Here is a 23,932-nt window from a genome sequence, read left to right on the forward strand (position 1 = left end):
CTGCTATTGTAGAAGGATCATATGTCATTGTTTAATATTCAGTTTGGTAGTATTCCTACTAGTATACGACATTATATCGTACTCATCTTAGCACATTTGTTTTGAACTTAAAGCATCAAACAGAAACAAGTATTCTGTAGCTTTAGCAGATACAGGTTAACTATAAACTTCTGTAATTATCACTAAAGTTTATTTTTATCTCATGTCCAAGTCGAACAAAGATTAGAAATTTACAACCCAAAGGCACTCGATGAAAATAACTACTTGAATTGTGAAAGTTGACCCGAAAAGAAAAGGAAGCTCAGGCAAGGCTGCAGCTATTCGTAAGCACCAGGACTTTCGAAGAGGTAAGCTTCAACTACTTTGTACATTCCCATTGCTCTTTCCTTGCCACCCCTGATCTCTTCTTCATTGATCTCAAAGTCACCAACAGCTTGGTACTCACTCATCATCTTACAAACACATCCTCCATTTGCAGAAGGTACAAACCTCACCTCATAAGCAATAGACTTAATCTTGTCCTCCAATACATCGCCTTCAATCAGCGTGTACTTGCACATCAAGTTTTCTACATCCAGGGTGTCTATTCTGTTCTTCATGTACTTGAAACGAGTACCTGCATAATATAAACACATGACATGGTCAAAATCACAAAGCAATGACCATAATGTGATGATGATTTGAATTAGGTATGACTAATTGATACCCTCAGCAAAATTGATCTGTTTGATGGTTCCTGCTCCTCCATCGCCCTGAATGATTTCGATGCTCTTAATGGCCTGAGGCATGAGTCTTGGGATGAGGTTGTGGGAGTCGATGATCAAGGCCTTGAACAATCTTGCTGCATCTACCGGACTAGTAAACTCCTGGCTCAAATTGATGACACCCATGTTGATATATGTTGGCCTAAGCTTGCTGATGAAATTGACCAGAAGATCTGAGATATGTGGGGAGGTTGTTTAACAAAATCAGTATATATAGACTAAAAAGTTTAGGATTATGTGAACACTGAATTCACCATCCTGTGGTTTCACAAGTGAGGCTTACAAGTATAGCTTGTTATTTTAAGTTGGAATGTTTCCATACAGTTGCCGTTGTTGGACCCTCTATACGTAGAAGTCATGGTACACAAAATTTGACCTCAGAAGCCATCTTTTTTCTTCTTCTTCTTTTTTTTTTTTTTTTTTTTTCTGCTACACTATAATTATTGTTTTTTGTATGAGTTACTAATAAATGCATGAAATCGACGGCTCAAAATTTCCGACTAATTTAGAAAGGGCCTCGAAGAAGTCCTTAATTTGTAGCTAACTGATGGATTTGTAACTTCATTTTATATCAACATTATTGGTGTTGTTATAGTTCTCAAGATAAATTATATGTAATGAACTAACTGTTCTTGTCGTTAGTCAATAGTTAGAAGCATCTAAATCATAAATCATTTCAAAAACTAAGTTTTTTTTTTTTTTTTTTGAGAATAAGAAACTTTTATTAAAAGAAGCCAGATTACATAAAACGGGATCGACCGGTGGTGGACAAGAATTCTCCACTCTCCTCCCTGAAACCTAAACCAGTTACGGGTCCATCATGAATGACCTCCATGAGCCGAAAGGGCCCAACCCCTAACCACCTATATCGCCCAACCTCTCAGGCTACATAGAATCCCGAGAATATCAATACTACCTCACAGACAACCGCCATCCAACGCCCTCTTCCACACCGTGTCCCAAAGGTTCCAGACCACGTGCAAGGATCGCTCGTCAGCACATTGACCATAAAATAAAACCAACAATAGACCAATTTTTCCCCAGGAAAGACACCACATCCATGGCACCTCAACTTGACCCAACCCTAGCTCAAATGAGTAGGGACATACTAACGACCAAAAAAACCTAACCAAATTACTAACCAAAAAAACTACCTTAAACAAAAGCACAAACCAGCCGCTGCATTCCTCTTCTCTTCCTCCAGGTGTTCCGCCGGTAAACCACCACCATAAATCAATCCCTTCGAGCTCGTCTCGCCGAAGAACTGCAACCCGCGCAACAAACCACACCAAACCCCCTGCCGGTTTTCAATGGGATCTAGGCCAAAACCACAGACCCAAACCAAAAACCAGGAAGAAATTAACTGTACCCTGTCGCCTGTTTGCTTCCACCAGCTTGAGAGCCTGAAACCACCATTGAAAGCTCCACCATCGAAGGCTCTGACTATTGACACAACGAAGAGCAGTAACCAGCCCCATACAATCCATGGTATGCCGCCGCCACGATCTGGTTGCTGGCCACCTACTCCATGTTTGCACCGTCGTCGAACCCCAATCACCCATCAACCACGCCTGCGCAACCACCTGAGAGGAGGGACGCATCATACAGAGCCCAGACCAATGAAGAAAAGGCAATACCTGAAGCCACGAGACTCCACGAACCAGTCCGGCAACACCCGCCATCCGTCGATGAGGCCAGAAGCCATGGTCGACGCGGAGGCGCCGCCGGACCAGCACTAAACAATCCCCTGAGTTTCCCAAACCCTAGTTTCTGTCTCCTGTTTATGCGGAGCATTTTCACCAAAAAAAAAAAAAAAACAATTTTTTCAAAAACTAAGTTTAATGCACCAACTTGTTCAATATAGACAAGATGAATTCCATTACGGGACAAAAATTCGTTAGCAAAAGCTATGTAGCATTTTACTTGTGATTTATGGACGACGAAATTTCCTTGGCAAAGGCTTTTTTTGGACAAAACTTTGGTTGTTGTACTTGTTTTTGCGGCTTATTTGATCATACCATACCCTAGCAAAGGCTATTCCATTGGTCGTTTGAACTGGAAGATATTAGTGAGAAAAGGAAATGGGAATTCAGAATTTATAAACAGAATTATCCGTCGTCCAGACCCAAGTCAGTGGCTAGATTTGTCTATTACGACTCACTCATATACATATGTACAACAGTACAAGCAACTGGATTTATTGCTGCATTTATCTGTATCTGTATATAAAGATTACAAGATTTTGTTTCCAAGTGAAAAAATACATGAAACCTCTCTCTCTCTCTCTCTCTGTAACAAATCAAAGAAATCAATGAAAAAAATAAAAATAAAAAATCACCCTCTGAACGTGTCAAGGTAACACTACTACTTTCTATGAGCAGCTTTGCGTTTCATCTCAGCTGTTGGAGCTGGCTGCCTTGCTGTCCTATGTGGCAACCCATTCAAAGGTTTCCGTGAAGGCGAAGGGCCCAGAGAAGGATTCAAATGCTTGCTGCAGAAATTGTGAGCAAATTTTTAGGAACTAAGCATGTAGAACACAGACAAATAGTTGAAAAAACATGTCAAATTACCTTAGTTCTGGGCTTTTTACTGGCTTTGCGTTAGGTTTCTTGGTTTTAGACCCAATGCCGTTGCCTGTGTTGATAAGTTTAGTTTGATTGAATTGCCAGAGCAAATCTGGCTCTGAAGAATCGCTAGTGGCAGCATCAAGGTCATCCATATCATCATTACTAGCAACACTGAACCCGTTGCTTGCTGTGAACATGTTGTAGGATTGTTCTGGATAAATTTTAGAAGAATCTTGGAGATATTTTTGGTAGAAAGCATCAGATAAGTTCTCATTGTCTGCTCCCCAGCCTCCCAAGGGATTTCCAACTCTGCTTACTTCTTGCTTGTTCACCATAACTTTATCGACCCAGTCACCTGAGCCCATGTCTTTATCATCATCCCCACGATTCTGGCCAGGACTCTTAACTGGGGGCCATGGAGGTGAATTTGCTAGTAGCTCATCAACATCAAAGTTTTGTCTTTTTTGCCTTGGGGCAGAGTTGTTATGAAGCTACAAAAACAGCACATCAAAATAAAGTTTCAGTTATCATAAAATTGTAGCAACTGAATGATAGTTGAAATCAATCTGGGACTAGTCATACTTGCATACTTATTAATCTATATAAAAATCATATATTAGGCAAGCCCTGCACTAGAAAGTCATTAAACAACCCTAATGGCTCTCCTAACTCAGCAATCAACTCAGCATCAGACTGAAATTTTGGCATCATATCTACTCTCATTAGAGAGAATAAAAATAAACCTTTTGAAGCATATATTTAGTAAACACTCAGATGTTCCAAGAGTATGGAAGATTATGAGCGTTTCAGAATATAAAGTCTGCAATAGTTGGTCCTTTCCTAAAGATCTCAACCACCCGGCTACTGATAATTCAAAGTCCTAGTTTAGTGAAGTAGTGTTAGTAGTTCAAAATAAAGACAAGATTAAATTAGCTTAACCTGTATATGGTCAAAGAAATCTTAATCTTCTTGAATTACTGTTAAAAGTAGGAGTTACCTCAATATTGCCAAGATTTCCCATTGGTTGCCGGAAGCCAAACTGTTCTCCCATGATGTCTGTACCCTGATGGTTCGGAGGAAGTGGTGACAATTCCCCTGCTTTTGTCTTGTATTTATCAGAGCTGCCTAGAACAGGGCGTTGTTCGGCTTCCTCTTCTCTCCTGGCCAGTGCTGCCCTCAGACCAGCAATCTGATAACACAGAAAAGTTCAATAATACAAAAATTCTATGATTCCTAAGCTAACCATTTTGAAGAACCACATAAGTGACATTTCGACAGAAAAGCCTGTAAACACCTGTTCTTTGAGAGCTTTCACATCTGCACCATCTTTGTTTACTTTGGCAGCACCAAGCTCAACTGTGGCTACTCGTTCAGCAAACTTAAGTGTACTTATACTTTCACCAATAGCATCTGGCTCAGGGCTTATGTGAACAAACATAAGCGTCTTGGCCTGTCCACCTAAAAAATATGACAATAAACACATAGCCATGAGAAAATTTTTGGATAATCTAAGGCTGAAAGTAAAATGCAATTGACCTTACCAAGTGAATCTTGGAGCAACTGTGTTAGCTTGCTATTCCTATAAGGAACATGAGGATTCTTTTGTGCAAGGGAAGCAATCACATCACCCAAAGCTGAGAGAGATCTATTAATATGTTGTGCTTCTTTCAATCTATCTCCTGTTACCTCGGATTTGTCTACCCTCTCACTTCCCGCAAGATCAACCAGGTGCATACAGCCACGAAGAATAGATCCAGTAGTCAAATCCTGTCCTTGAACATGAACAGTCAAGCAGCTGCAGATTGATAAAAATTGGATAATTTAGTTCAAGCATTCATAGAGACACAACACTTTTTCTTTTCTCACACACACATGGGAGTTTAGTAGATTTCTTCCTACCTGTGAGAGCGACTACTTCGATCATTTAGAGCAGTTGCACCAACAACCCGATTCTTATGTCCAAGGTTCATTAAATCAATAACATCAGATGTCGAGGACACACGAATAATATTTGCATCTGGCACACTGAGACCTGTCTGAGAACTGTTGCGAATCTCTAATGTGATAAATAAGTTAAGCAACACCTCAAATGGGGGACTAGCATGCAAGCCAGGCTATTAAAAAAGTGTAATAACACAAAATCACCTTCATTTTCACCAGTACTGAATCTTATTTGTATTAGAAATGCATAAACAAAGTACCAATCAATATTTTTTTAAAGATAAAACTGATATTGAAAGATATCTCGAGTTTTCAAGTTATCCAACGTATTTGACTAGTAAAACTAATGCCATATTTCATGAACTGAACAGATTTGAGAAAAACTAAAGTAAGCAGTAAACACTAAACTAGTAAAGGATATCTTTTGTTAGCTCCATCAGTAACAAGGAGATCCCGGACTTGCTCGTTGTAGATCTCAATCATCTGAACAGAAACATCATAATGGAAAGTATCCTTTCTTTGATCTGCTATGAGAAACAAGTCTCCCAAAGCCCTATAATTTACACCTTGGCTTTTCTCTGTAAGCTCTCTGGGTCCAGTCTAATATGTACCAGCAAAAGTTAATAATAGTATACTTACTCAATAAAGCAAACAATATGTGAAATATCATTTCTTCAGAAATAGAGAGCATATAATACCATGGTGAAAGTTTTCCCTGATCCTGTTTGACCATATGCAAATATGCAGACATTGTAACCATCAAGGACAGAACGAATCAGTGGTTGCATGTCAGAAAAGACGTCCGCTGCAAAATAATAGCAGATAACAGTTAAAAATATAAAATAACATTAATATTTTAGAGCTCTGAAGAAATTTTTTTTTTTTCAAAACAATAAAGGAAAATCCCCTCTTAAGAACCTCATCAACCTTGGGTTGCAGACGGCCCAAAGACTTTATTGAAGCTGAAGGTTCTTTGTCCTTTCCCATGCCTTGAGGGGGTGTTAATAGTGATATTTCCATCTTCCATATGATCCACACAGCTCAAACAATTTGACTGTCCAGATAAAAAGGGTCTCACTCGACAATAAACCCTGATACTTCCTGATCAAAATAACAGACAACTAATCAACTATTTTGAAGACTAACATTATGAAGGGAGGTGTGAAGCATAAGCTTTTGACAAATAGGGATCTTATTACCTTTGAGGTCTTGGACTTGATTGTAGAGCTTTCGGTTTTCTTCAAGAACTTTGTGATATCCACTCGCAGCATGAGCTAGGCCATGAATGTGCAAACCTATGGAAGCAAAATTGAATAAGAAAAAGATTTCTATATCCACATCCTCAAAGAAGACAGGCAAATGAAACAACAAATATTTTCTTTTTAAATTTGTACCAATATTCTGGAACTCCTCATGAAACTTCATTTTCATAAACTGAATACCAGATTTTGTTGTGTGAAGGGTTTGCTTTAGTTCCTGCAAAAAATATAGCATATGAATGCACTATCCAATTACCAAATAAAGAGAAAAATGATGGACAATACGTCACAGCTGAAACTTACCCGAACATCTCTTTGTTGTTGATCAAAAATCATTTGCTGTTTAAGCAGCCGGCTTTTTGATTCCTCATCGGAGATGTAACTTTTATTAAAAGATTCCTCTCTCTTTATTACTTTGAGATTGTCTTCTATCTGATTATCAGTCAAAACACACAGGTAATCCAGTTATAATCCAGTTCTGCACATCAACATTAAAATATGAGTTGCGCTTGCTTTTCAGAAAGTAAAGTACAAACTATTACCCTTTTATCACAAGAGGCGAATTTCATTGGAGGCTGGTTGCCATGAGAAACAGCGACATCTTTTGGACTTGTATTTGTCTATAAGATAATGAACTAGTGAGTGAGTAACTAGCGGCGTAAAAATTAAATTAAAACTGTTCAAACAATGCATAAGTTCTAAAAGGTCATGTTTTCCGGAAAAAAATTAAAAAAAAAATATAAATAAATAAAGCTATTGGATGCAAAAGGTTTTGGTTTCATATTTGGTCATGCAACTACAAAGTCATGACCCCAGTCATGTTGCTTAGGTGAAAGTACATGCCATACCAATTCATACCAATCTCATGCAACAACTTTTTCCGCATAGTGTTAAAAAGGAAAGTAATAGTTTAGATGAGAATGAGTAGCATACCAATTCATATTGGCTGGAAAGGCGTTGCTCAAATTGCTCCACAACCTTGTTTAGAACAGACTCTACCAACTGATGCAGCCAGAAGAATAAAATGACCCATTATATTAGAAGATAAAATTTGCAGTAATATTTCTGTAAGTGGTGATATTAATCTAAGAGGTTGGTCAAACACAAAGAAATTGGTCAAACACATACTTGGGATGACTCTGTAAACAAAAGTTCTCAAGTAGCAGATATGTGTAGTACCAGATGAGAGAATGCTTCCCCATCTATACTAGAAAACAACTAATATCAGCCCTTACCATTGGAACGTCTTCAGGCTTCTTATCTAACAGAACTGCACGGACAAGCATACTCAAGGAGCGGGAACTAGTCTGCAAACATGCAAATACGAAAGAAAAAAGCTTGTGGTCATTCCTCTAATTCAATTGTGAATGCACAGGTCCAAAAAACAACTTTAACTATAGTTAAAGTTTAGATTACCAACCATTTGATTAGAATCGAGATCAGAGGTGAAAGAGTTCGAAGATTTTTCATTCATTGATGAGGTCCTTGACAAGGAATTCATAAATGGCTCCGAATTTTTTCTCACAAAAGACTTGATGGACGTGGTCGGTTTTACATTTCCACCGAATTTCCATGTCCCATTTCCTCCCGTATGTTTCCACTCACTGTAGGATTTGAGCGCCAGAACTGTATTTACAACCCTTGCAGATTTGCCTCCCTAAAAAGAAAATAAAAATTGAAAGAATATAGATATCAAACAAGTACCTTTTCTCAAAAGAAATCAAACTACGAAATTATAGTTATCCAACTCCAAGTTCCTAAGGTTTTGATGTGCATAATCTATATTTGAAGTTTATAATATTCCCACGGATTTGATGTCCATCCTTAATTCATCATTATCAAGCCCCCAGAATTTGGTTTATGTAAAGAACACATACTTGTTCAAGATCAGATGCCTCAAACGTAGGCAGCCCCATCCCCTCAATAGCAACAAGGAAGTTCCTCAGATTCTCAAAGTATTGGAACGCCGACAATGCTCCATCAGGGATCAAAGCTGAATCAGATGGACTTTCCACCACCTGAAGAGCAACATATATATGCAAAGGTATATAAGGGATACACGTGTGTAATCTGAAAGTGAAAATTGAGATAAAGGAAAACTATAGGATCAGGATCACCACCTTGGGCACTGCTCCGGGTTGAACCTTATTGATAGCATTGCAGAGGATAATCCCACTTCTCAATCCAAGCCTGAACTCTTCCTCAGAAGGCTCTGCCGGCAAATCTTTAGCCACGACGACACCAATCACCTTTCTAAGCCACCCAGCCGCCTCATTTCTTCTCGACGCTACACAAAAAATGGTGAATTAATCAGCTCATGCATTTAGCTTAATCAACGAAATAAAATGCGAACCACCCAACTCTCAGCAAATGTCACAAAATTTGGAGAAACTAGAAAGATAACAAGCAAATTAGCTGCCCACATTGCTTCAGAACGCGCAGATCATATTAAGCTAGAACAATCTCCGATTAGCCTTAATGTGAATTTAAACAAAACTCTTGAACTGTATCAATTGGTAAAGCTAAACTGAAACAAATAGAGAGAGAGAGAGAGCTGATCATCTGTTTGGTGTTTGAGAACACGAAAACACAATCTTCAATTCGAAAGGAGAAGAAGAACGAAACGAAACGAAACGAGAATTAGAAATGAGAGAGTGTGATCCTACCGGCTTGCTCAGCTTTTCTAGACTCCACCAAATCAAGATCTCCGATTCGACTAGTACCGTGCTGCTGAAGCACATCCTCCACAACCGAAAACATCGAAAGCGCCCCTCCGTCTGCCGCCATAGCTCCCAACAACAACAACAACAACAATTCCTCACTCTTCTTTCTCCACCAAAACAACAAAGCAGTCGGAAATCAAATCCAAACTCGTAAAAGTTAGCTTAAAAATTATCTCTCCGTTGCGTTGCCGGCTCCTGAGGAAGCAGAATCGATTTGGCAGAAAGATCTAGAACACCAAAACTCTGGCGAAACGGAGAATAGTGTGAGGTTCTGAGAGAGAGAGAGAGCAGCTGTCTATCTTTGTTGTTGTTGAGGTTGGATGTAAAGGTTTCTTTGTTTCCAATTTAGAGAGACACCCACTCTCTCACATTCTCTCTCTCTTTCTCTCAGAGTGAGTCCATGACCTTTAGCTTTTCTTCTCTCTTTTTTCTGTTTTAATTTCAAGCTCTCTGCTTTATGCTCCAACTGCCTTTTCACCCGAACCTGAATCCGAGCCTCTCGGGTTTAATCCTGTTACCCACTATATTTTTTTTTAACGGAATTATATTATTGGGTTTGAATTTTTCAAAAATAAATAACAACAATTCTTTCCGCCAAATGCCCGCACCAACCGCATTTATGGCGCGTGGGAAAGAATTGGAGCCATTTTAAAAAAGGCTTATTTTAGATCCTAGTTAGAGGACATAGATTCGGACGTTCTAGATAGATCATTTGATTCTGTAAGCATGATCAAACCCAACTATTGAAGGTAAACAGGATCAATTACCTATTTTGGATCATAAGTACCGACGCATGCGTGGAAATTAATAACATTTGTAAATAATATTTACAGCCGCAAGATGTTTATTTATTTTTTAATACATGCAGACATTATATATTAGATGAGATTACTCTATCACTGTATTGACGATAGAATTCAATTATTTAAGATGTAGAATTGCAAGAGCTTGAGTTCCGGATTTAACTTTTCACTTCTCAACATAATTCAAGTCCAAACTCTATAGTGATGGTGCTGTAGACAACATGTTAGGTCATGTCGTTTGTTACATAAGTTGTACTTATTAAGAAGTTAGTGAACAATTGAGTACAACTTTCATACTATTAGTCACAACTACTATGATTGTATGCATGTCATACACGTTTTACTTTAAAATTAAAAAATAGTAGTTAAAATTTTATATCTAACACAGCCCATGTTTTGATTTTAGTGTGATAATATTTTTAGTTGAATAGAATATTAGGCGAGATTAGTTTATATATGTCGTCAATTACATTATAGAGTGCTATAATATCCGAATGAAGTAACTTGTACACCTCCATTTTATGCTATCTATAAGACAATAAAATAAAATAAATTATGATAAATAAGAAAGGGACATGAAACCTAAATCTTCATAGAAAAAGGAAAACAAGAAGAAAGTAGAACAACTCTCCATTTCAAAACAAGCAAAGAAAACAAAAGTGGAATGTCATTCAGTTAGAAGCACAATTTGGGAAGCAAAACACATGGAGTCATTGCTCATAACATAATGTTAGGTGGAGGAGACGAATGCCAAACTAATGAAGTACGTAGAAGCAAAACACAAATTAGTAATCCTATTCTATATATATATATATACACACACACATATATATTCAGCTTTGTTGCCATCTCAAAAGAGATCAGAGCGTTTCGACGTTATACTCTGAAAATGAGATAAGCAGCTACACCAAGATATGTGTAAATAAAAAAAAGGATTAAGAGAGGAGAAATCCAGAGAATGAAGCGAGCTTGAAGAATCAATTTGAAGATGATAACGAATCAACCATCTCCATCGTGATTGCTAAGTATTGCGACCATTGCATAATAAACGACAAAACTTATCCATATCAATTCAAATTAAAGCACTATTAGTTAGATTAATATTTGAACACAAGCCATGCCATTACAAATATATTTGGAAGTACGCGGGTGCATTTGTCCGTTTCGTTTTGCACACTTCACATATAGCGTCATCTTATTATTTTCCTAGATTCAAAATTCAAGCCACTCTTAAAAAACGTAGTCTAATTTTTGATTTTTTGTTAAAAATTTGACGATATTTGCTAATTACGTACCTTTTTATCCTCTCAAATATATAGTGATGAACGCTAATTATATTTCTTGTAGATCATATTTCAAATATATATATATATATATATATATATGAATAATATATGCAGCACATCCAAAAATCTACGTATACAAACTTAAGCCAAGAATATAGCTCTACGTATGAATGTATATATGATCAGGGTTAAGGCAGTAAGAGCCTATAAGGCGTGGATCGCAAAAGCATATATTAAGATCAACTTAATTAATCATCTAATATTGATATAAGTAATATGCACACGTCCAATTAGCATTCAAATGGCCGACTAGCTAGGTTGGCTAAGTGTCTCTATCAGATAGAAATGGTTGTTGAAAACAGTAACCGACAATGTTTCTAGTTATCTTAGGTCATAATCATGGATTAACCAATTAGCTAGCATCACATACCCAATATGGGCGTGAAATCTAAGTTAGTACGTAACAGAAACTTGGAATCCTATACATAATATCCGTCGCTGTTGCGAACCATACTTCTACAATTTTCGAACTTGTGAGAATACAGAGCAGGTAGCTTACAAAATGAGTAAAAAAAAAATACTTCATCTTCCACCCAGGATGAAATCAAGACAAAAGTAAAAACTACTAATTAGGATGAAAGTCAATAAAATTGATTCCAATATATTAATAAAATTGATTGTAGAGATTATCTTGATGTTTTCCAATAAGTTAGAATTCGACATATTTACCGTGAAGCAAATGGTATTGCGGATAGGCTTGCACACTTTGCTAGTTGTTTTGCTATTGATGATGTTTGGTTAGATGATACTCCTGCTATTATTCAGGACTTTCTCTACGAGGATATGTGTCATTGTTCTTATGTATCTCCAGGTTCAAGTTTTATGTCCCCACCCCTGATGCAAAATTTTACTACTATTAATATAATAAATATAACCGGGCGTGGGGCTGAGCCTCCCAGTTAGGCTGGGTTCCAAACCCCCTTTTCAAAAAAAAAAAAAAATCGCACCCATAGTATGTAGAACTTAAGGTTCAAAGTAAAATAGACTGTTAGTAAAATAAACTTTTATATGATAAATTATGATTCATAAGCTAAAACTAGTGCTAAACTGTAAGAGTATCTCCAACAGTGATAGCTATTTTCACAAATTAAATTAGTTGAAACCAAAATACAGCTAGCAAGTTCATGAATTTTGCTCCATCACTAATGATAGCTATCTGTAAGTCAAATACTTTAAAAAAATCGAAGAAGAAAGAATGTTGTAACTAAAAAATTTGCATGTCGAGAGATTTAACATCAAGTTAAATTCTATCTATCAGAGCATTTTTAGCAGACTCTCTATTTTAGCTATTTTGGAGAGCATGTTTAGTTTTTTATCTATTTTAGCAGCTGCACCAGACTCCTAAGTGACTCTCTATTATAACTTTTAGCTATCTCGCTCCTAAATATAGAGAGCGAGATGAGGCTCTCTATAATTTAAAACATTCCTTTTAAGTTATTTTATGTAATTTATAAATACATTTAAACTTATTTTTTAAATTCAAAATTAGCTAAAATAGAGAGCATTGATACAGACGTATTTCTAAAGTGGCTAGCCAAAATGACTTTCTAGGTATAGATTTTAGCTAAAGCTAAATTTAACTTTAGTTTAGGTAGTCTGTAAGTGATACTTTTCCTTAAAGTTAGTCCAATTTTAAAATTTACTTTGAAATAAGCAGTTTGTTGGAGATGTTCTAATGCAAGATTTAATATTATGACTATGAGATATGACATGTTGGTTATTTATTTAATTTACTCATCTTAGTAAAGTTGTTAAAATAGTCATTATTTAAGTTATTCGACATTTTAAGAATACAATAAAACACATCCAAAACTGAAATACATAACTGACAAAAAAAATCAAAATAGACATAGAAAATATAGGTATTCTCGATGACATATCTTAGACATGAGTAACACCATTCTCCTTGTTTGAGATATGTCACACATGTTATCTCATGTTGGCTGCACATGTTTCCTTATATCACAGCTTGGGAGAAGCTAGAAAATAATGGAATAATTTCTCTAATTGATATAGGACTGACTGAATTAGGAGAATTACAGACACACACACACATATATATAATAAACTAATTCAATAAGGTAAATATTCTGTGTTTTGGCCCAGAAGGTGATTAATATTCTGTGCACAATGATTAAATAAAACTTGTGGCTATTGAAAAAAAAATTGGAAGCAAACAAGGAAATGGGACACGATTGGGCATGGCATGGGGGCACACTACCTGCGAAGAGATCATAACGTTCGAAAAAATTCAAATAATAGGTCCGGAACCGAACCTCCAGGTATGGATAATAGTTGAGGCCCCACGTAGAGCGCCTTTAACGGGACCCACTCGCGACCGTTCGGCGTGCATTTAAACATTTATTAGAAAAGGGTCGTGATATCAAACTCAGCAGCTGACACAATCATTCACGACAGACCAATGCCAAGCACACCTTCATATGGGCAGTTCTACGTGGCGTCTTTCTAATGGGTAACGACTGTGTGTAATTAGCTTGGTGACGGAAAAACCAAACATTAGCGGAAAAAATTCGCTTAATCCTCCTCAATAGCTCAACTAGGCATCTGAAGCGCGTGGCTATTTGGCAGATCTTGAATGAAAATATCAACTATTCCAAACCATTTATTTGCCAAAATAATAAAATAAAAAAACTTAGTTGAATATTCAAATTTGATATCTTGACCTTTAATTTTTTTTTTATTATTAATAAACTTTATCAAGTTGTATAAAAAGACAAGTAAGGACAAAAAGAGAAAGAAAAAAAAAAAAAAACTATTCTTACCTCCCCTAAGTATAACATTCAATTAAATTAATTTTTTTTTTTCGAAATTTTCTTACATTGCCTGTATAGTTTTATAATTTACCTAAAACAATTAAGTAAAAATAATAATTTCTATAGATTTTTTTTTTAAGTTGAATGGTGTTAGATTTTATTGATAATTGACAAAGAGATTAAGGAGTACATTTTTTATTTTTCAGAATCAATTACATCTTGAATAAAGGATGGAGTATTAGACCAAAAGAACACTTAGTCAGACTCAGCAACAAACGCTGCCAACATATGTGCACTTTCTAGCATGACAATCTGAACTTAATGCCCTGCATCTAAATCTAGTCTGAGATCCTCATATAACCTTCCAAGATTCGAAGAATTCTGCAGCTCCTCTTGACACAATTGTTGTTTCAAAACCAAACAATCAGTCTCCAACAACATAGGAAAAAGCCCATGTTCTAACACATAATCCACTGCCTCCCTACAAGCAATGAGTTCAACATGTTCAACAGATTGAACATGAGTCACCACCTTCCCAACTGCTCCCAAAAACATCCCCTGAGAATCTCTAACCAAGAATCCAATAGCTGCCCTGCCAGACACAGGATTGTAAGCTCCATCAATATTCGCCTTCAACCAACCTAGAGGAGGACATTTCCACTTCAAAATTTTTCTAGCCCCATGAGTACTTTGTGGCTTCGTATTGTGAAAAATGAAATTACTCAGTCTGATAGATGCTATGAGAGCGATATCACAAGCTGAAGTGATTTTATTTTCCCACACTCTTGCATTCCTTTCTTTCCAAATTCCCCAAAGAAAAAACAACAACTGATCAAACACTGTCTTTGATAGTTTCCCAGAACAAAGATTCAACCAACTGATAGCATCCAAGTGATCAGAATCCCCACTAAAACAATTACTAGCAATCTGTGAATTGGTATTCATGCAATACTTCTCTAGTGAAAACACAATCTCTGGATAGATGAATAATTGTCTCCACTTCGTTGCAAAAAATACAATTATGAGATTCTAGTAGCACATTCTTAGATGCTAATCTGTCTAAGGTAGGTAAAATGTTATGACAAATCTTCCATGCATTAACCTTGGTCGAGCTAGGAATTTTGGCATACCAAATTTTCTTCCAAACTCTTTGATTACTCACAACACATGACGATATGCATATTTGACAGTAAACATACCTTTCTTCTCCAAATGCCAAGTTAATTTGTCATCCAGATACCTAGAACTCAAGGGAATTGCCAAAATAGCTTCTGCATCTGCATGACCAAAAGTGGTACGAATTTTGTGCTCATCCCATACATTAGGAGGGATGATCAATTCACTTACTTTAGCCAAATCATCCTGCCCAAATCCCAACAGCTACGGCCTGTGATTTACAGTACTAGGAATCCAAGAGTCTGACCATATGAGAACATTATTCCCATTCCCAATATGCTAGTGAGCTCGTTCATGCAACAAATTTCTAGTAGCAAAAATACTCCTCCAATAGTAAGAAGGAGTAGCATGTTCTTCTGCATTCCAAAATGAACCATTAGGATAATACCTGGCTTTGTACAATTGTGCCACAAGAGACTTTGGGTTAGAAGCAACCCTCCAAGCTTGCTTAGCCAACATCGAAGAATTAAACTCAAATAAACTTCTAAAACCCATACCTCCCACTTCCTTGGCATGACATAAATCATCCCATTTTTTCCAATGTATTTTTTGCTTATCCTCCGTACTTCCGCACAAAAAACGAGCACACATCTGCTTAAGATCTTCACAAAAAAATTTAGTTAATTGAAAAACACTCATACCATAATTCGGTAGAGCTTGAGCCACAACTCTAATCAAATATATCATTCCCTGCACCACTCAACATCTTGCCTTGCCAATGTTTTAGTTTTTCAGCTAACCACTCCTTAATATATAGAAAAGTGGCTGTCTTCTTCCGCCCCACAGAAGTTGGGAGGCCTAGATAATGCTCATGAGAGTCCACCACCTCTACTCCCAACAGATTAGCCACTCTAATTTGCTCATAATCAGTGACATTCTTACTAAAAACAACATAACTTTTATGAAAGTTTACCACTTGGCTTGAAGCTCTTCCATATGTCTGTATAACATCTTTGCTCTGAAAACAAGCTTCCGGTGTAGCTTGAGCATAGAGCATGCTATCGTCAGCAAATAACAGATGGTTAACTGAAGGAGCCCCTAAACAAAGAGCAATACCAGGTAATAATCCCAAACACTGTTTTTTCTGTAGTAACGCAGAGAACCCTTCTGCCCCTAAAAGAAAAAGATAGGGTGACAAGGGATCACCCTGTCTCAATCCTCTAGTTGGGATGACCAAGCCTCTTGGTTTACCTCTAACCAAAAAAGAATATCTCACAGAACAAACATACTGCATAACCACCTCTATCCACGCAGAAGCAAACCCAAACCGCTCCAAAACTTTCCGCAAAAAAAGTCTATTCCATACGATCATAAGCCTTACTCAAATCCAATTTCAAAGAAATATAACCATCCTGCCCTTCCCTTTTATTATGGACAAAATGAGCTACTTCATTTGCCACAAGGATATTATCTTTAATGAGTCTCCCTGGCACAAATGCACTTTGAAAAAGAGAGATAATAGCTAGAAGAAACACCTTCAGTCTGTTTGCAATCACTTTAGAGCATAACTTATAAATCACATTACAAAGAGCAATAGGACGAAGATGACCTATCATTTAATACAAAAATAAATTTAAAATAATCTGATTTGGAAATTTCCTTAAACTAACATTGAATTTTATGATATAGTTATTACTCGATCTTCCAACCAGGAGAGACCCACTAATAAGAGAGTAATATCATGTGATTTTGATTCATTCTTCTTCTCGTGGTTGAAGATAGAGATAAAAAGTAGAGTAACAGATTGTTGTATCTCACGTTTAAGAGTGTTTTGGTAAAAATAAGGAGATCTACTTAGCTTTTCAAGTATTCTAAAAAGTAAATTAGAGGTATACTAAGTATGAGAGGTGCAAATAGCAAATTTGGAGATCCAACTAGAACCACCCTAAAAAAAACATTTTGTGCTACATTTTCCTCTTCTTCTTTTTTAATACAAAGTTTAGGCGTATAAAGTTGAATGACTTGAATCTTAACACTTCTCCTTTAAAGCTGCGGTTAAGTCTAGACTAGTGGTAAGATAATTATCTCCAACAACTTAAGAACCTCCCTTAATTAAAAAAAATAAAACTGAAAAGGATAAGAGATGTATAGATTTAACACAATATATTGAATGCAATAATAAGATTATCAATACATATGTAATGCATGACATACAAATAAGGAATCTGTTTTCTTTGAAGAAAAAATAGAATTTTGTTTCGTAAATTGTGAATATCCATATGAACGTAAAATAAAATTTGTCGTCATATTTTCATGTTTACATTTATAATGCATATATGATTCTTAGTTTCAAGCTCCATTACATTGAAACATATGATACCTTAACATTATAACAACCTATACTGGACCCAAAAAAAAAAAAAAAATTAACAACCAACCATTGGTAGTTTAGTACTTTGGTCACATTAATTTTCTCCATAAAATAAATAGTGTCCTAAATCGATTCTCTGCAACGTTATTGCAAAGTCATCTTCGGTAAAGAAATTATAGCTTGGAATTCTGCAATTAAAAGGCACCAGCCGCATTAAGAGTTGCTAATCATATGCTTATTGTAATAAAGGTTGTCAATAGTTGGATTATAATTGCATTTGCTGAGTTCAGCAAGATTATTGAATTATTTGAATAAAAGTGACATCCTCGTATTTTATAAAGAACAAAGTCAAGTAAGATGATCACGTTACCACGTTAGTTAAGTGTTAGCCCAGCTAATTAAGGCTCGAGTGATGCTCATGATCATATTCATGGAATTGTATAGCATGTAGGTCCTCCATCATTTTCTTCCGATCAACATTCTGCAATTTTATGCTCAAGTGATGGTGGCCTGAGCCATATGGTCCACTATCATCATTGTCAAATATGATATCGGAAATACACACAACTTTATTTTGCACACCCCTATTTACATTTGGCACATCCTTTCTAATTTTTTAATATTTTATAATCTCCTCTTATGTTTATTTCCCATGTTACCCTTCTTCTCCAACCAACTCAAAGCTGCATCTCATCCTCTCAAGTAGGGAGAGAACATACCAGGTGCAGAGCCAATGCTTATGCAGCAATCAGAGAGGAGGCCAAAGCATTCGAAGCACATTGATACAGACTGATCGCCAAGCACAGTGAACTCGGCCGACAGCCGAAACAATCAAAACAACCTATCCATCAAAACTGAAAACCAACCGCTGTGATTTCTGGTGGACAGGTGTACAAAAGGAGATGGAAAGAGACTATGTGAGGCAATCCAATATTAACGACACCAAGAATTCTATAGACAGAACCGGAGAGGATAGCTCACTGCTGTTGAGATCGAGTCTTGATAAAATGACGACGTCCGAGTTCGTTTTGCAGTGGGGGAATCGCAAGCGCCTCCAGTGCATGAGGATCTAGGTCAAGGATGACTCCAGTGGTGTCCCGGTGGCCTGGAGCTCTAAAAACTTCTCCTCGTCGATTCTTCCTCCACAGTCGACGATTGAACGAACTACCACAAGAAGTGTGACGGCGACGTCGAGACGAAGAGAATGGCGCAGGTGCGCTGTCATGGGGTGGCCAGACGCTGGAGTTGCCGGAACTTGCCCAGAAATCGTCAGAGGATCATGAACTTTGGGCCTTCGATTCTCTTTCTACAGCCAATGCCTGGATGATCCGAGACCACCAAGAGGTCGACGATGAAGAGACGCTTCGATTGATAGTGGTCCGCCGTTGTGTCATGGCCGGACGGCGAAGATGGAATCGGGTCGCCGGTAGGGGGGAGATAGAGAGAGAGAGAGAAAGAGAGAGAGAGAGAGTGAGTGAAGAAAAATGTTGGAGAAGAAGGGTAATATGGGAAATAAACATAAGAGGAGATTAGAAAATTAGGAAGGGTATGCCAAATGTAAAGAGGGGTGTGCAAATTTCACCCCCCTTATTTTAAGGTTCAAAATGTGAATTCGTTTAGTATCTTGCTCTAATATTATTGTAAATATTAATAAATAAAAAGTAATATATATCATTCAATTTGTAATCTAGTAAATTTTTGTTCTTCATTAGCTCGCTTAAACTTCCCAAAAGATTTACAGATCCATCGAGTCGAGATGATACCTCTAATTATGATTCTCATACAAAGTCATGACCCTGAAAATGATAAAAGGGTAGCCACTTATGATGCATTCATATAATTACAGTGACCTTTTCTTTTTCCCGTGAATTATTACAAGTAGCCCTATTAGTTTCTCCTTACACACTACCAATGTATACATGCCACTCGATCACATAGTGAAAGGAATCTAACATCTATACATATTGCCATGTCAATGAGTCATTCAAAGTTAAAGAAAGCACTTATCCTCATCATGATCATGATCTTAAACTTTGGGTTGGCCAGAGTGTAAAACAAGTCCCCCTGGAAAGCTAATACGTACCAGCCACTTCCACCCACATATACAGTTAAAAGTTAATTTCAGAACCAAATTAATATTCTGAACTTTTAATCATGTACAGGTCAATTTGCTAGCTTGCCTAGCTTTTTGCTTAAGAAAGAGCAGTTGTGAATGCTTGTTGGTAGCCACAAGCTAGGTTTGGTTTAACAAACTTACAAAGAACAGTTTAAAGAAGAAGGGGACCGAATCCCTCGAATCCCTATGCAAAACATGGCACAACTTTTGTTTGTAGTTTTAGTAATATGGGTGGGACAACGCGTATTCCCTATAAATCATGAAAGCAATGCACTCCGATATACTTTACAAGCTATAGCCGACCCTATGATGATGACTGAGAGAGGACACTCGATCCTCTACTCCTTTTGCTCCTCAATTTCTCCATTCAACCACCTCTGATGAGGATATAGAATTTGCTTATAATACTGAAGATAGTTCTAAGGTAACTGACTTTATCTTAAGGGTTAATGCTCATACACCCCAAATTTGGGAAAATACTTCTCATACACCCCAGTGTATTATTTTTGTTCTCTTTTACACAACTTTTTCTCACTTTCTTTCCTACCTACCCGTCTTTTCAAAATCCCTACCATTAGTACCCCTTTGTGGTTTTGGTCTGTTAGAGTCTGCATCTGCATATGTCTCTTTCATAAATTTATATATGTTGTTTTAGAAACGTGGTGGGCCCATCAGAGTTTGTTTCATTTGAATATATGTATGAAGCTGACAGTCATCCTCTAATTCGAAAGGTAAACAGTACAATTTACTATTCATAATTTCAATTGTAGACAGACTTGAGCTTGTTGCTATATGCAAACATACTACTAAAGAACTGCAGAAAGAAAGAGAAAAACTGAGAAAATTAAAAACCTATAGGGACAGCCTTGATAGAGAATCTTCCAACTACTGGGATATTATTTATAGACTTCAGACTAGAATCTATAAAATAGAAGAAGAGATAGAAAATCTCCTATATGTTCTGGAAGAGGAACAAAAACCTCTGAATTATTTGAGCATTGGTTAGATCCGCACATCACTGGTATCAGAGCTTGTAAAAGGCTCAAAGGAGAACCCCTCCTTAATGGGGACAATGTCAGAATTGTTACTAGAGAAAATAAATTCTCTACTAAAAGCTTCTGATGAGAAATATCAGAAGGTGTTACTAGAAATATCTAGATGTCAGTCGACACTAGAAACAATACCTGCAATAATCCACCAATTAGAAAGATTGGAAAACAAACTGGATTATATCAAAGAACTTCCAAAAACGGAAGAAGAAAGACTGACAAGTGTCAGTAGAAAAATCAAAGAACAGCAAAAAACGCTGGAATCTATACTGAAGGACAAGAAATTGCCTACAGTAAAAAAGAAGACTAATGGGTTCAAACCATTAGAGAAACCAGATTCAAATCGTGTTCCTAACATGATTTTTCTGGAACCATCTACTAGTCAGACTAGTATCCGGTATGAAAATCCGGAAAATACAGAAAAAAGAGAAATGAAGATGTTAAGCATCTTTGGAAAAAAGAAAGGAGTTCAACTCCTAAATTCTGAAGAATTTGAATACAATGAAATCGAGCATGAGGTAAAAAACGCCTCAATTCCAAAGCTAGATTTCAAACAGATCTACCGAAGGGGAACATTTGACCTGATGGACAGCCATCATTTCAAAATACTTGAATTCACAACCCCCTCAACAACAGGAGAAACAGATCTCTTGATGATCACCCCTGCTGAAGTTGCCAGAGCACAAGCAAAGAAGTATCAATTTATGCACATTGGAGCAGTCCAAGTCGGCATAAAACTATTGGCAAGAGAAGGCATCAACTGTTCAGTCCTATGTGTCCTGCAAGACAACAGATTGACAGACTTCCAAGCTAGTCTGTTGGGAACTCTAGAAGCATCACTATGCAACCAAGTAGCATATTTCAACTGCTTCCCCAACTTTTCAACCAGCTTGAAAGATGCAGCCCACTGCCTCAGACTGAGAGTCAAGACAGACGGGATCACAATGAAAGAAGAAATGCAAGAATTGGCAATAGTATACAGAGTATACTATAAACTGATGAGTACCACAGTGGAACCAAAAACAAGGATCTCCAACATCCCTGGTCTCACTACTGGATTCCTCACCAGCCAGAAGAACCATTCACAGCAAATTCACAAAGTTGCTTGGAATGAAGTAACTTTTCCTCTTGAATGGAAACTGTCCGGTCCAAAAAAGCTGCCGGAAAGAGCAAAAGCAAAGATCTACGAGAGTAGACGCACTGGAGAAATCAGCCTCAACTTTGAAGATCACAGGAAAAGTGATGTATGTCCTGAAAACATCAGGATAAACAGCAGTCTTCTGAGAAGAAGCTACAGCACCAGAGAAGCCGGTGTCAGTGGTACAAAACCCACTATTGACGAACCAATATCAGAAGAAGATCTGGAAGCTGATCTATGCAGACCAGTCCATATGCTCAGAGCTGAGAAGCTCTATGATCTTTACAAAGAAGCTGAGAATTGTGAAAGTCCTGAACGATTAGAAAAACTAATCGAGGAAATGAAAGAATTCAAATACAGAAAGACAAGAAAAGTCTTTCCTTACCAAGATGTTGAAATGGAAGAAGGAGGAAGCTCCAGAACTTTCATCAAAAAAGAAACAAGGGAAATGAAACTCCCAGTTCAGAAAGCCCCCACGGGTAAAAAAGGAGAAAGAAATTCTCAAAGATTTGTCCCAGAGGACAATCTACCCAGAGTTCCTATTACCAATTACGGAATCTGGTTGAATCTAGACAAGAGTCTAGACAAAAGAAAAACTATTGACCAATGGGTAGACAGCCTGATGATGGCCTCTGCACTTACCCTTGGCAAATTTGAAGCACCAGATTTGCAGGTGTACTATGAAACTACTCTCACTGGAGTGGCAAAAAAGTACTACCTATCTTTCAAGGAAACTACCAGAGGAAGAGACTGGCTTGAAGAGATAAAAAATTCAAAGTCTCCGTATGATTTTGCAGTACCCCTGTACGATCAATTCTGTGGAGATCTCTCAAATCTGAGTGAGAAAGCCAAAGAAACGGCAAAGTCGAATATCTATGCTCTCAAGATCTGTGACATAAGATATTTCGAGGAATACCTGAATGAATTTCAGGAATATTACTGTACAATTGGTGAACTAGAAAATACTGATCTAGTTAATCTGTTGCACAGAAAGCTCCCTGAACCATGGAGAACAGCTGTGAGAGAAAGCATAGCTGAAAAACCAATTGAACGATTTTCAGTTGGAGGAATTGCCGACAGAATCCGGCAACTACTGAAGGAGCAATGCAAAGCCAATCTTAGAGCTAAGATGGCCAAGAAGCAACTCAAAGGAGTTAAAAATTTCTGTTACGGAATACTGGATATGCCCACAAACTGGGGATGTCATGAATCCAAATTCCACAGAAAGAAGAAAAAAGAAAAATATTACTCGAAAAAATTCAAAAGGAGTAATAAGAAGAAGGATTGGAGATTCAAGAAAAGCTCCAATTACAAGAAGCAACAGGATGAAGATCCAAAAAAGAAATTCTTCAAGAAAAAGAAGAATACTCAGCAGCATAAACAACCTAGCAAGAAAGCTTGCAGATGTTGGTTGTGTAAAGCTGAAGGGCACTATGCCAATGAATGCCCGGAAAAGGGTAACAGATCTACTAAAGCTCTCTTTGAAGAATATGAGCAAATAGTAGAAGTAGCAAACATGAAAGGCTACGAAATAGCCTATTCTGATGATGAAGATGACGACAGGTCAGTCTATTCTGCCTGGTCTGAAGAAGAAGAAAGTTCATCAGAAGAGTCTGAGATAGATTCTGAAGTAGAGTACTTCGAATCCAGACAAATGAACGTTTTGAAAGTCAAAAACTGGGAAGAAAGCAAGACAGAATCCTTCATGTCTTCTTATCAGGTGAACCCTGGTTCATTCGTCTGTGACTACTGTTTATGTCACGAGAAGAATGGTCTCCCTATGTTCTGTGAAGAGTCTAAAAAGACGTATCACAAAGAATGCTTCATAGCTGAAGCAAGAAGAAAAACCAAGAATGGTCTTGTCAGCCAATGGGTTGAGCAAGAATATGAAGAGTATTTCGCTGAGAAAAAAGCGAAAGAAGTTGAAACTCTGTTCCAGGAAACCATGGAACAAACAAAAGAAGT

At 37.2% G+C, this 23,932-nt stretch overlaps 3 protein-coding genes across 3 annotated transcripts; all 3 read right to left on the reverse strand.

Annotated features, from left to right (window-relative positions):
* Positions 1 to 130: 130 nt before the first annotated feature.
* On the reverse strand, positions 131 to 1,086 carry LOC112173067 (major allergen Pru ar 1). The gene is made up of 2 exons (XM_024310612.2): positions 707 to 1,086; positions 131 to 616 (listed from the first exon to the last, which is right to left on the reverse strand). Exons 1-2 carry the CDS (start codon positions 888 to 890, stop codon positions 318 to 320), a joined length of 483 nt encoding a protein of 160 aa, XP_024166380.1. The 5' UTR covers positions 891 to 1,086; the 3' UTR covers positions 131 to 317.
* A 1,820-nt stretch (positions 1,087 to 2,906) lies between these two features.
* On the reverse strand, positions 2,907 to 9,686 carry LOC112174030 (kinesin-like protein KIN-14I). The gene is made up of 19 exons (XM_024311724.2): positions 9,198 to 9,686; positions 8,652 to 8,818; positions 8,409 to 8,549; positions 7,952 to 8,188; positions 7,767 to 7,838; positions 7,465 to 7,533; positions 7,074 to 7,151; positions 6,835 to 6,963; positions 6,667 to 6,748; positions 6,472 to 6,567; positions 6,200 to 6,373; positions 5,971 to 6,077; positions 5,694 to 5,872; positions 5,231 to 5,392; positions 4,873 to 5,126; positions 4,626 to 4,789; positions 4,329 to 4,520; positions 3,335 to 3,822; positions 2,907 to 3,255 (listed from the first exon to the last, which is right to left on the reverse strand). Exons 1-19 carry the CDS (start codon positions 9,316 to 9,318, stop codon positions 3,129 to 3,131), a joined length of 3,039 nt encoding a protein of 1,012 aa, XP_024167492.1. The 5' UTR covers positions 9,319 to 9,686; the 3' UTR covers positions 2,907 to 3,128.
* Positions 9,687 to 14,495: 4,809 nt separating this feature from the next.
* Positions 14,496 to 15,122, reverse strand: LOC112171630. The gene has a single exon (XM_024308787.1). It carries the CDS (start codon positions 15,120 to 15,122, stop codon positions 14,496 to 14,498), a length of 627 nt encoding a protein of 208 aa, XP_024164555.1.
* Positions 15,123 to 23,932: the final 8,810 nt, after the last annotated feature.

This window comes from Rosa chinensis, chromosome 6 (assembly GCF_002994745.2).
Source record: "Rosa chinensis cultivar Old Blush chromosome 6, RchiOBHm-V2, whole genome shotgun sequence".
Taxonomy (NCBI): domain Eukaryota; kingdom Viridiplantae; phylum Streptophyta; class Magnoliopsida; order Rosales; family Rosaceae; genus Rosa; species Rosa chinensis.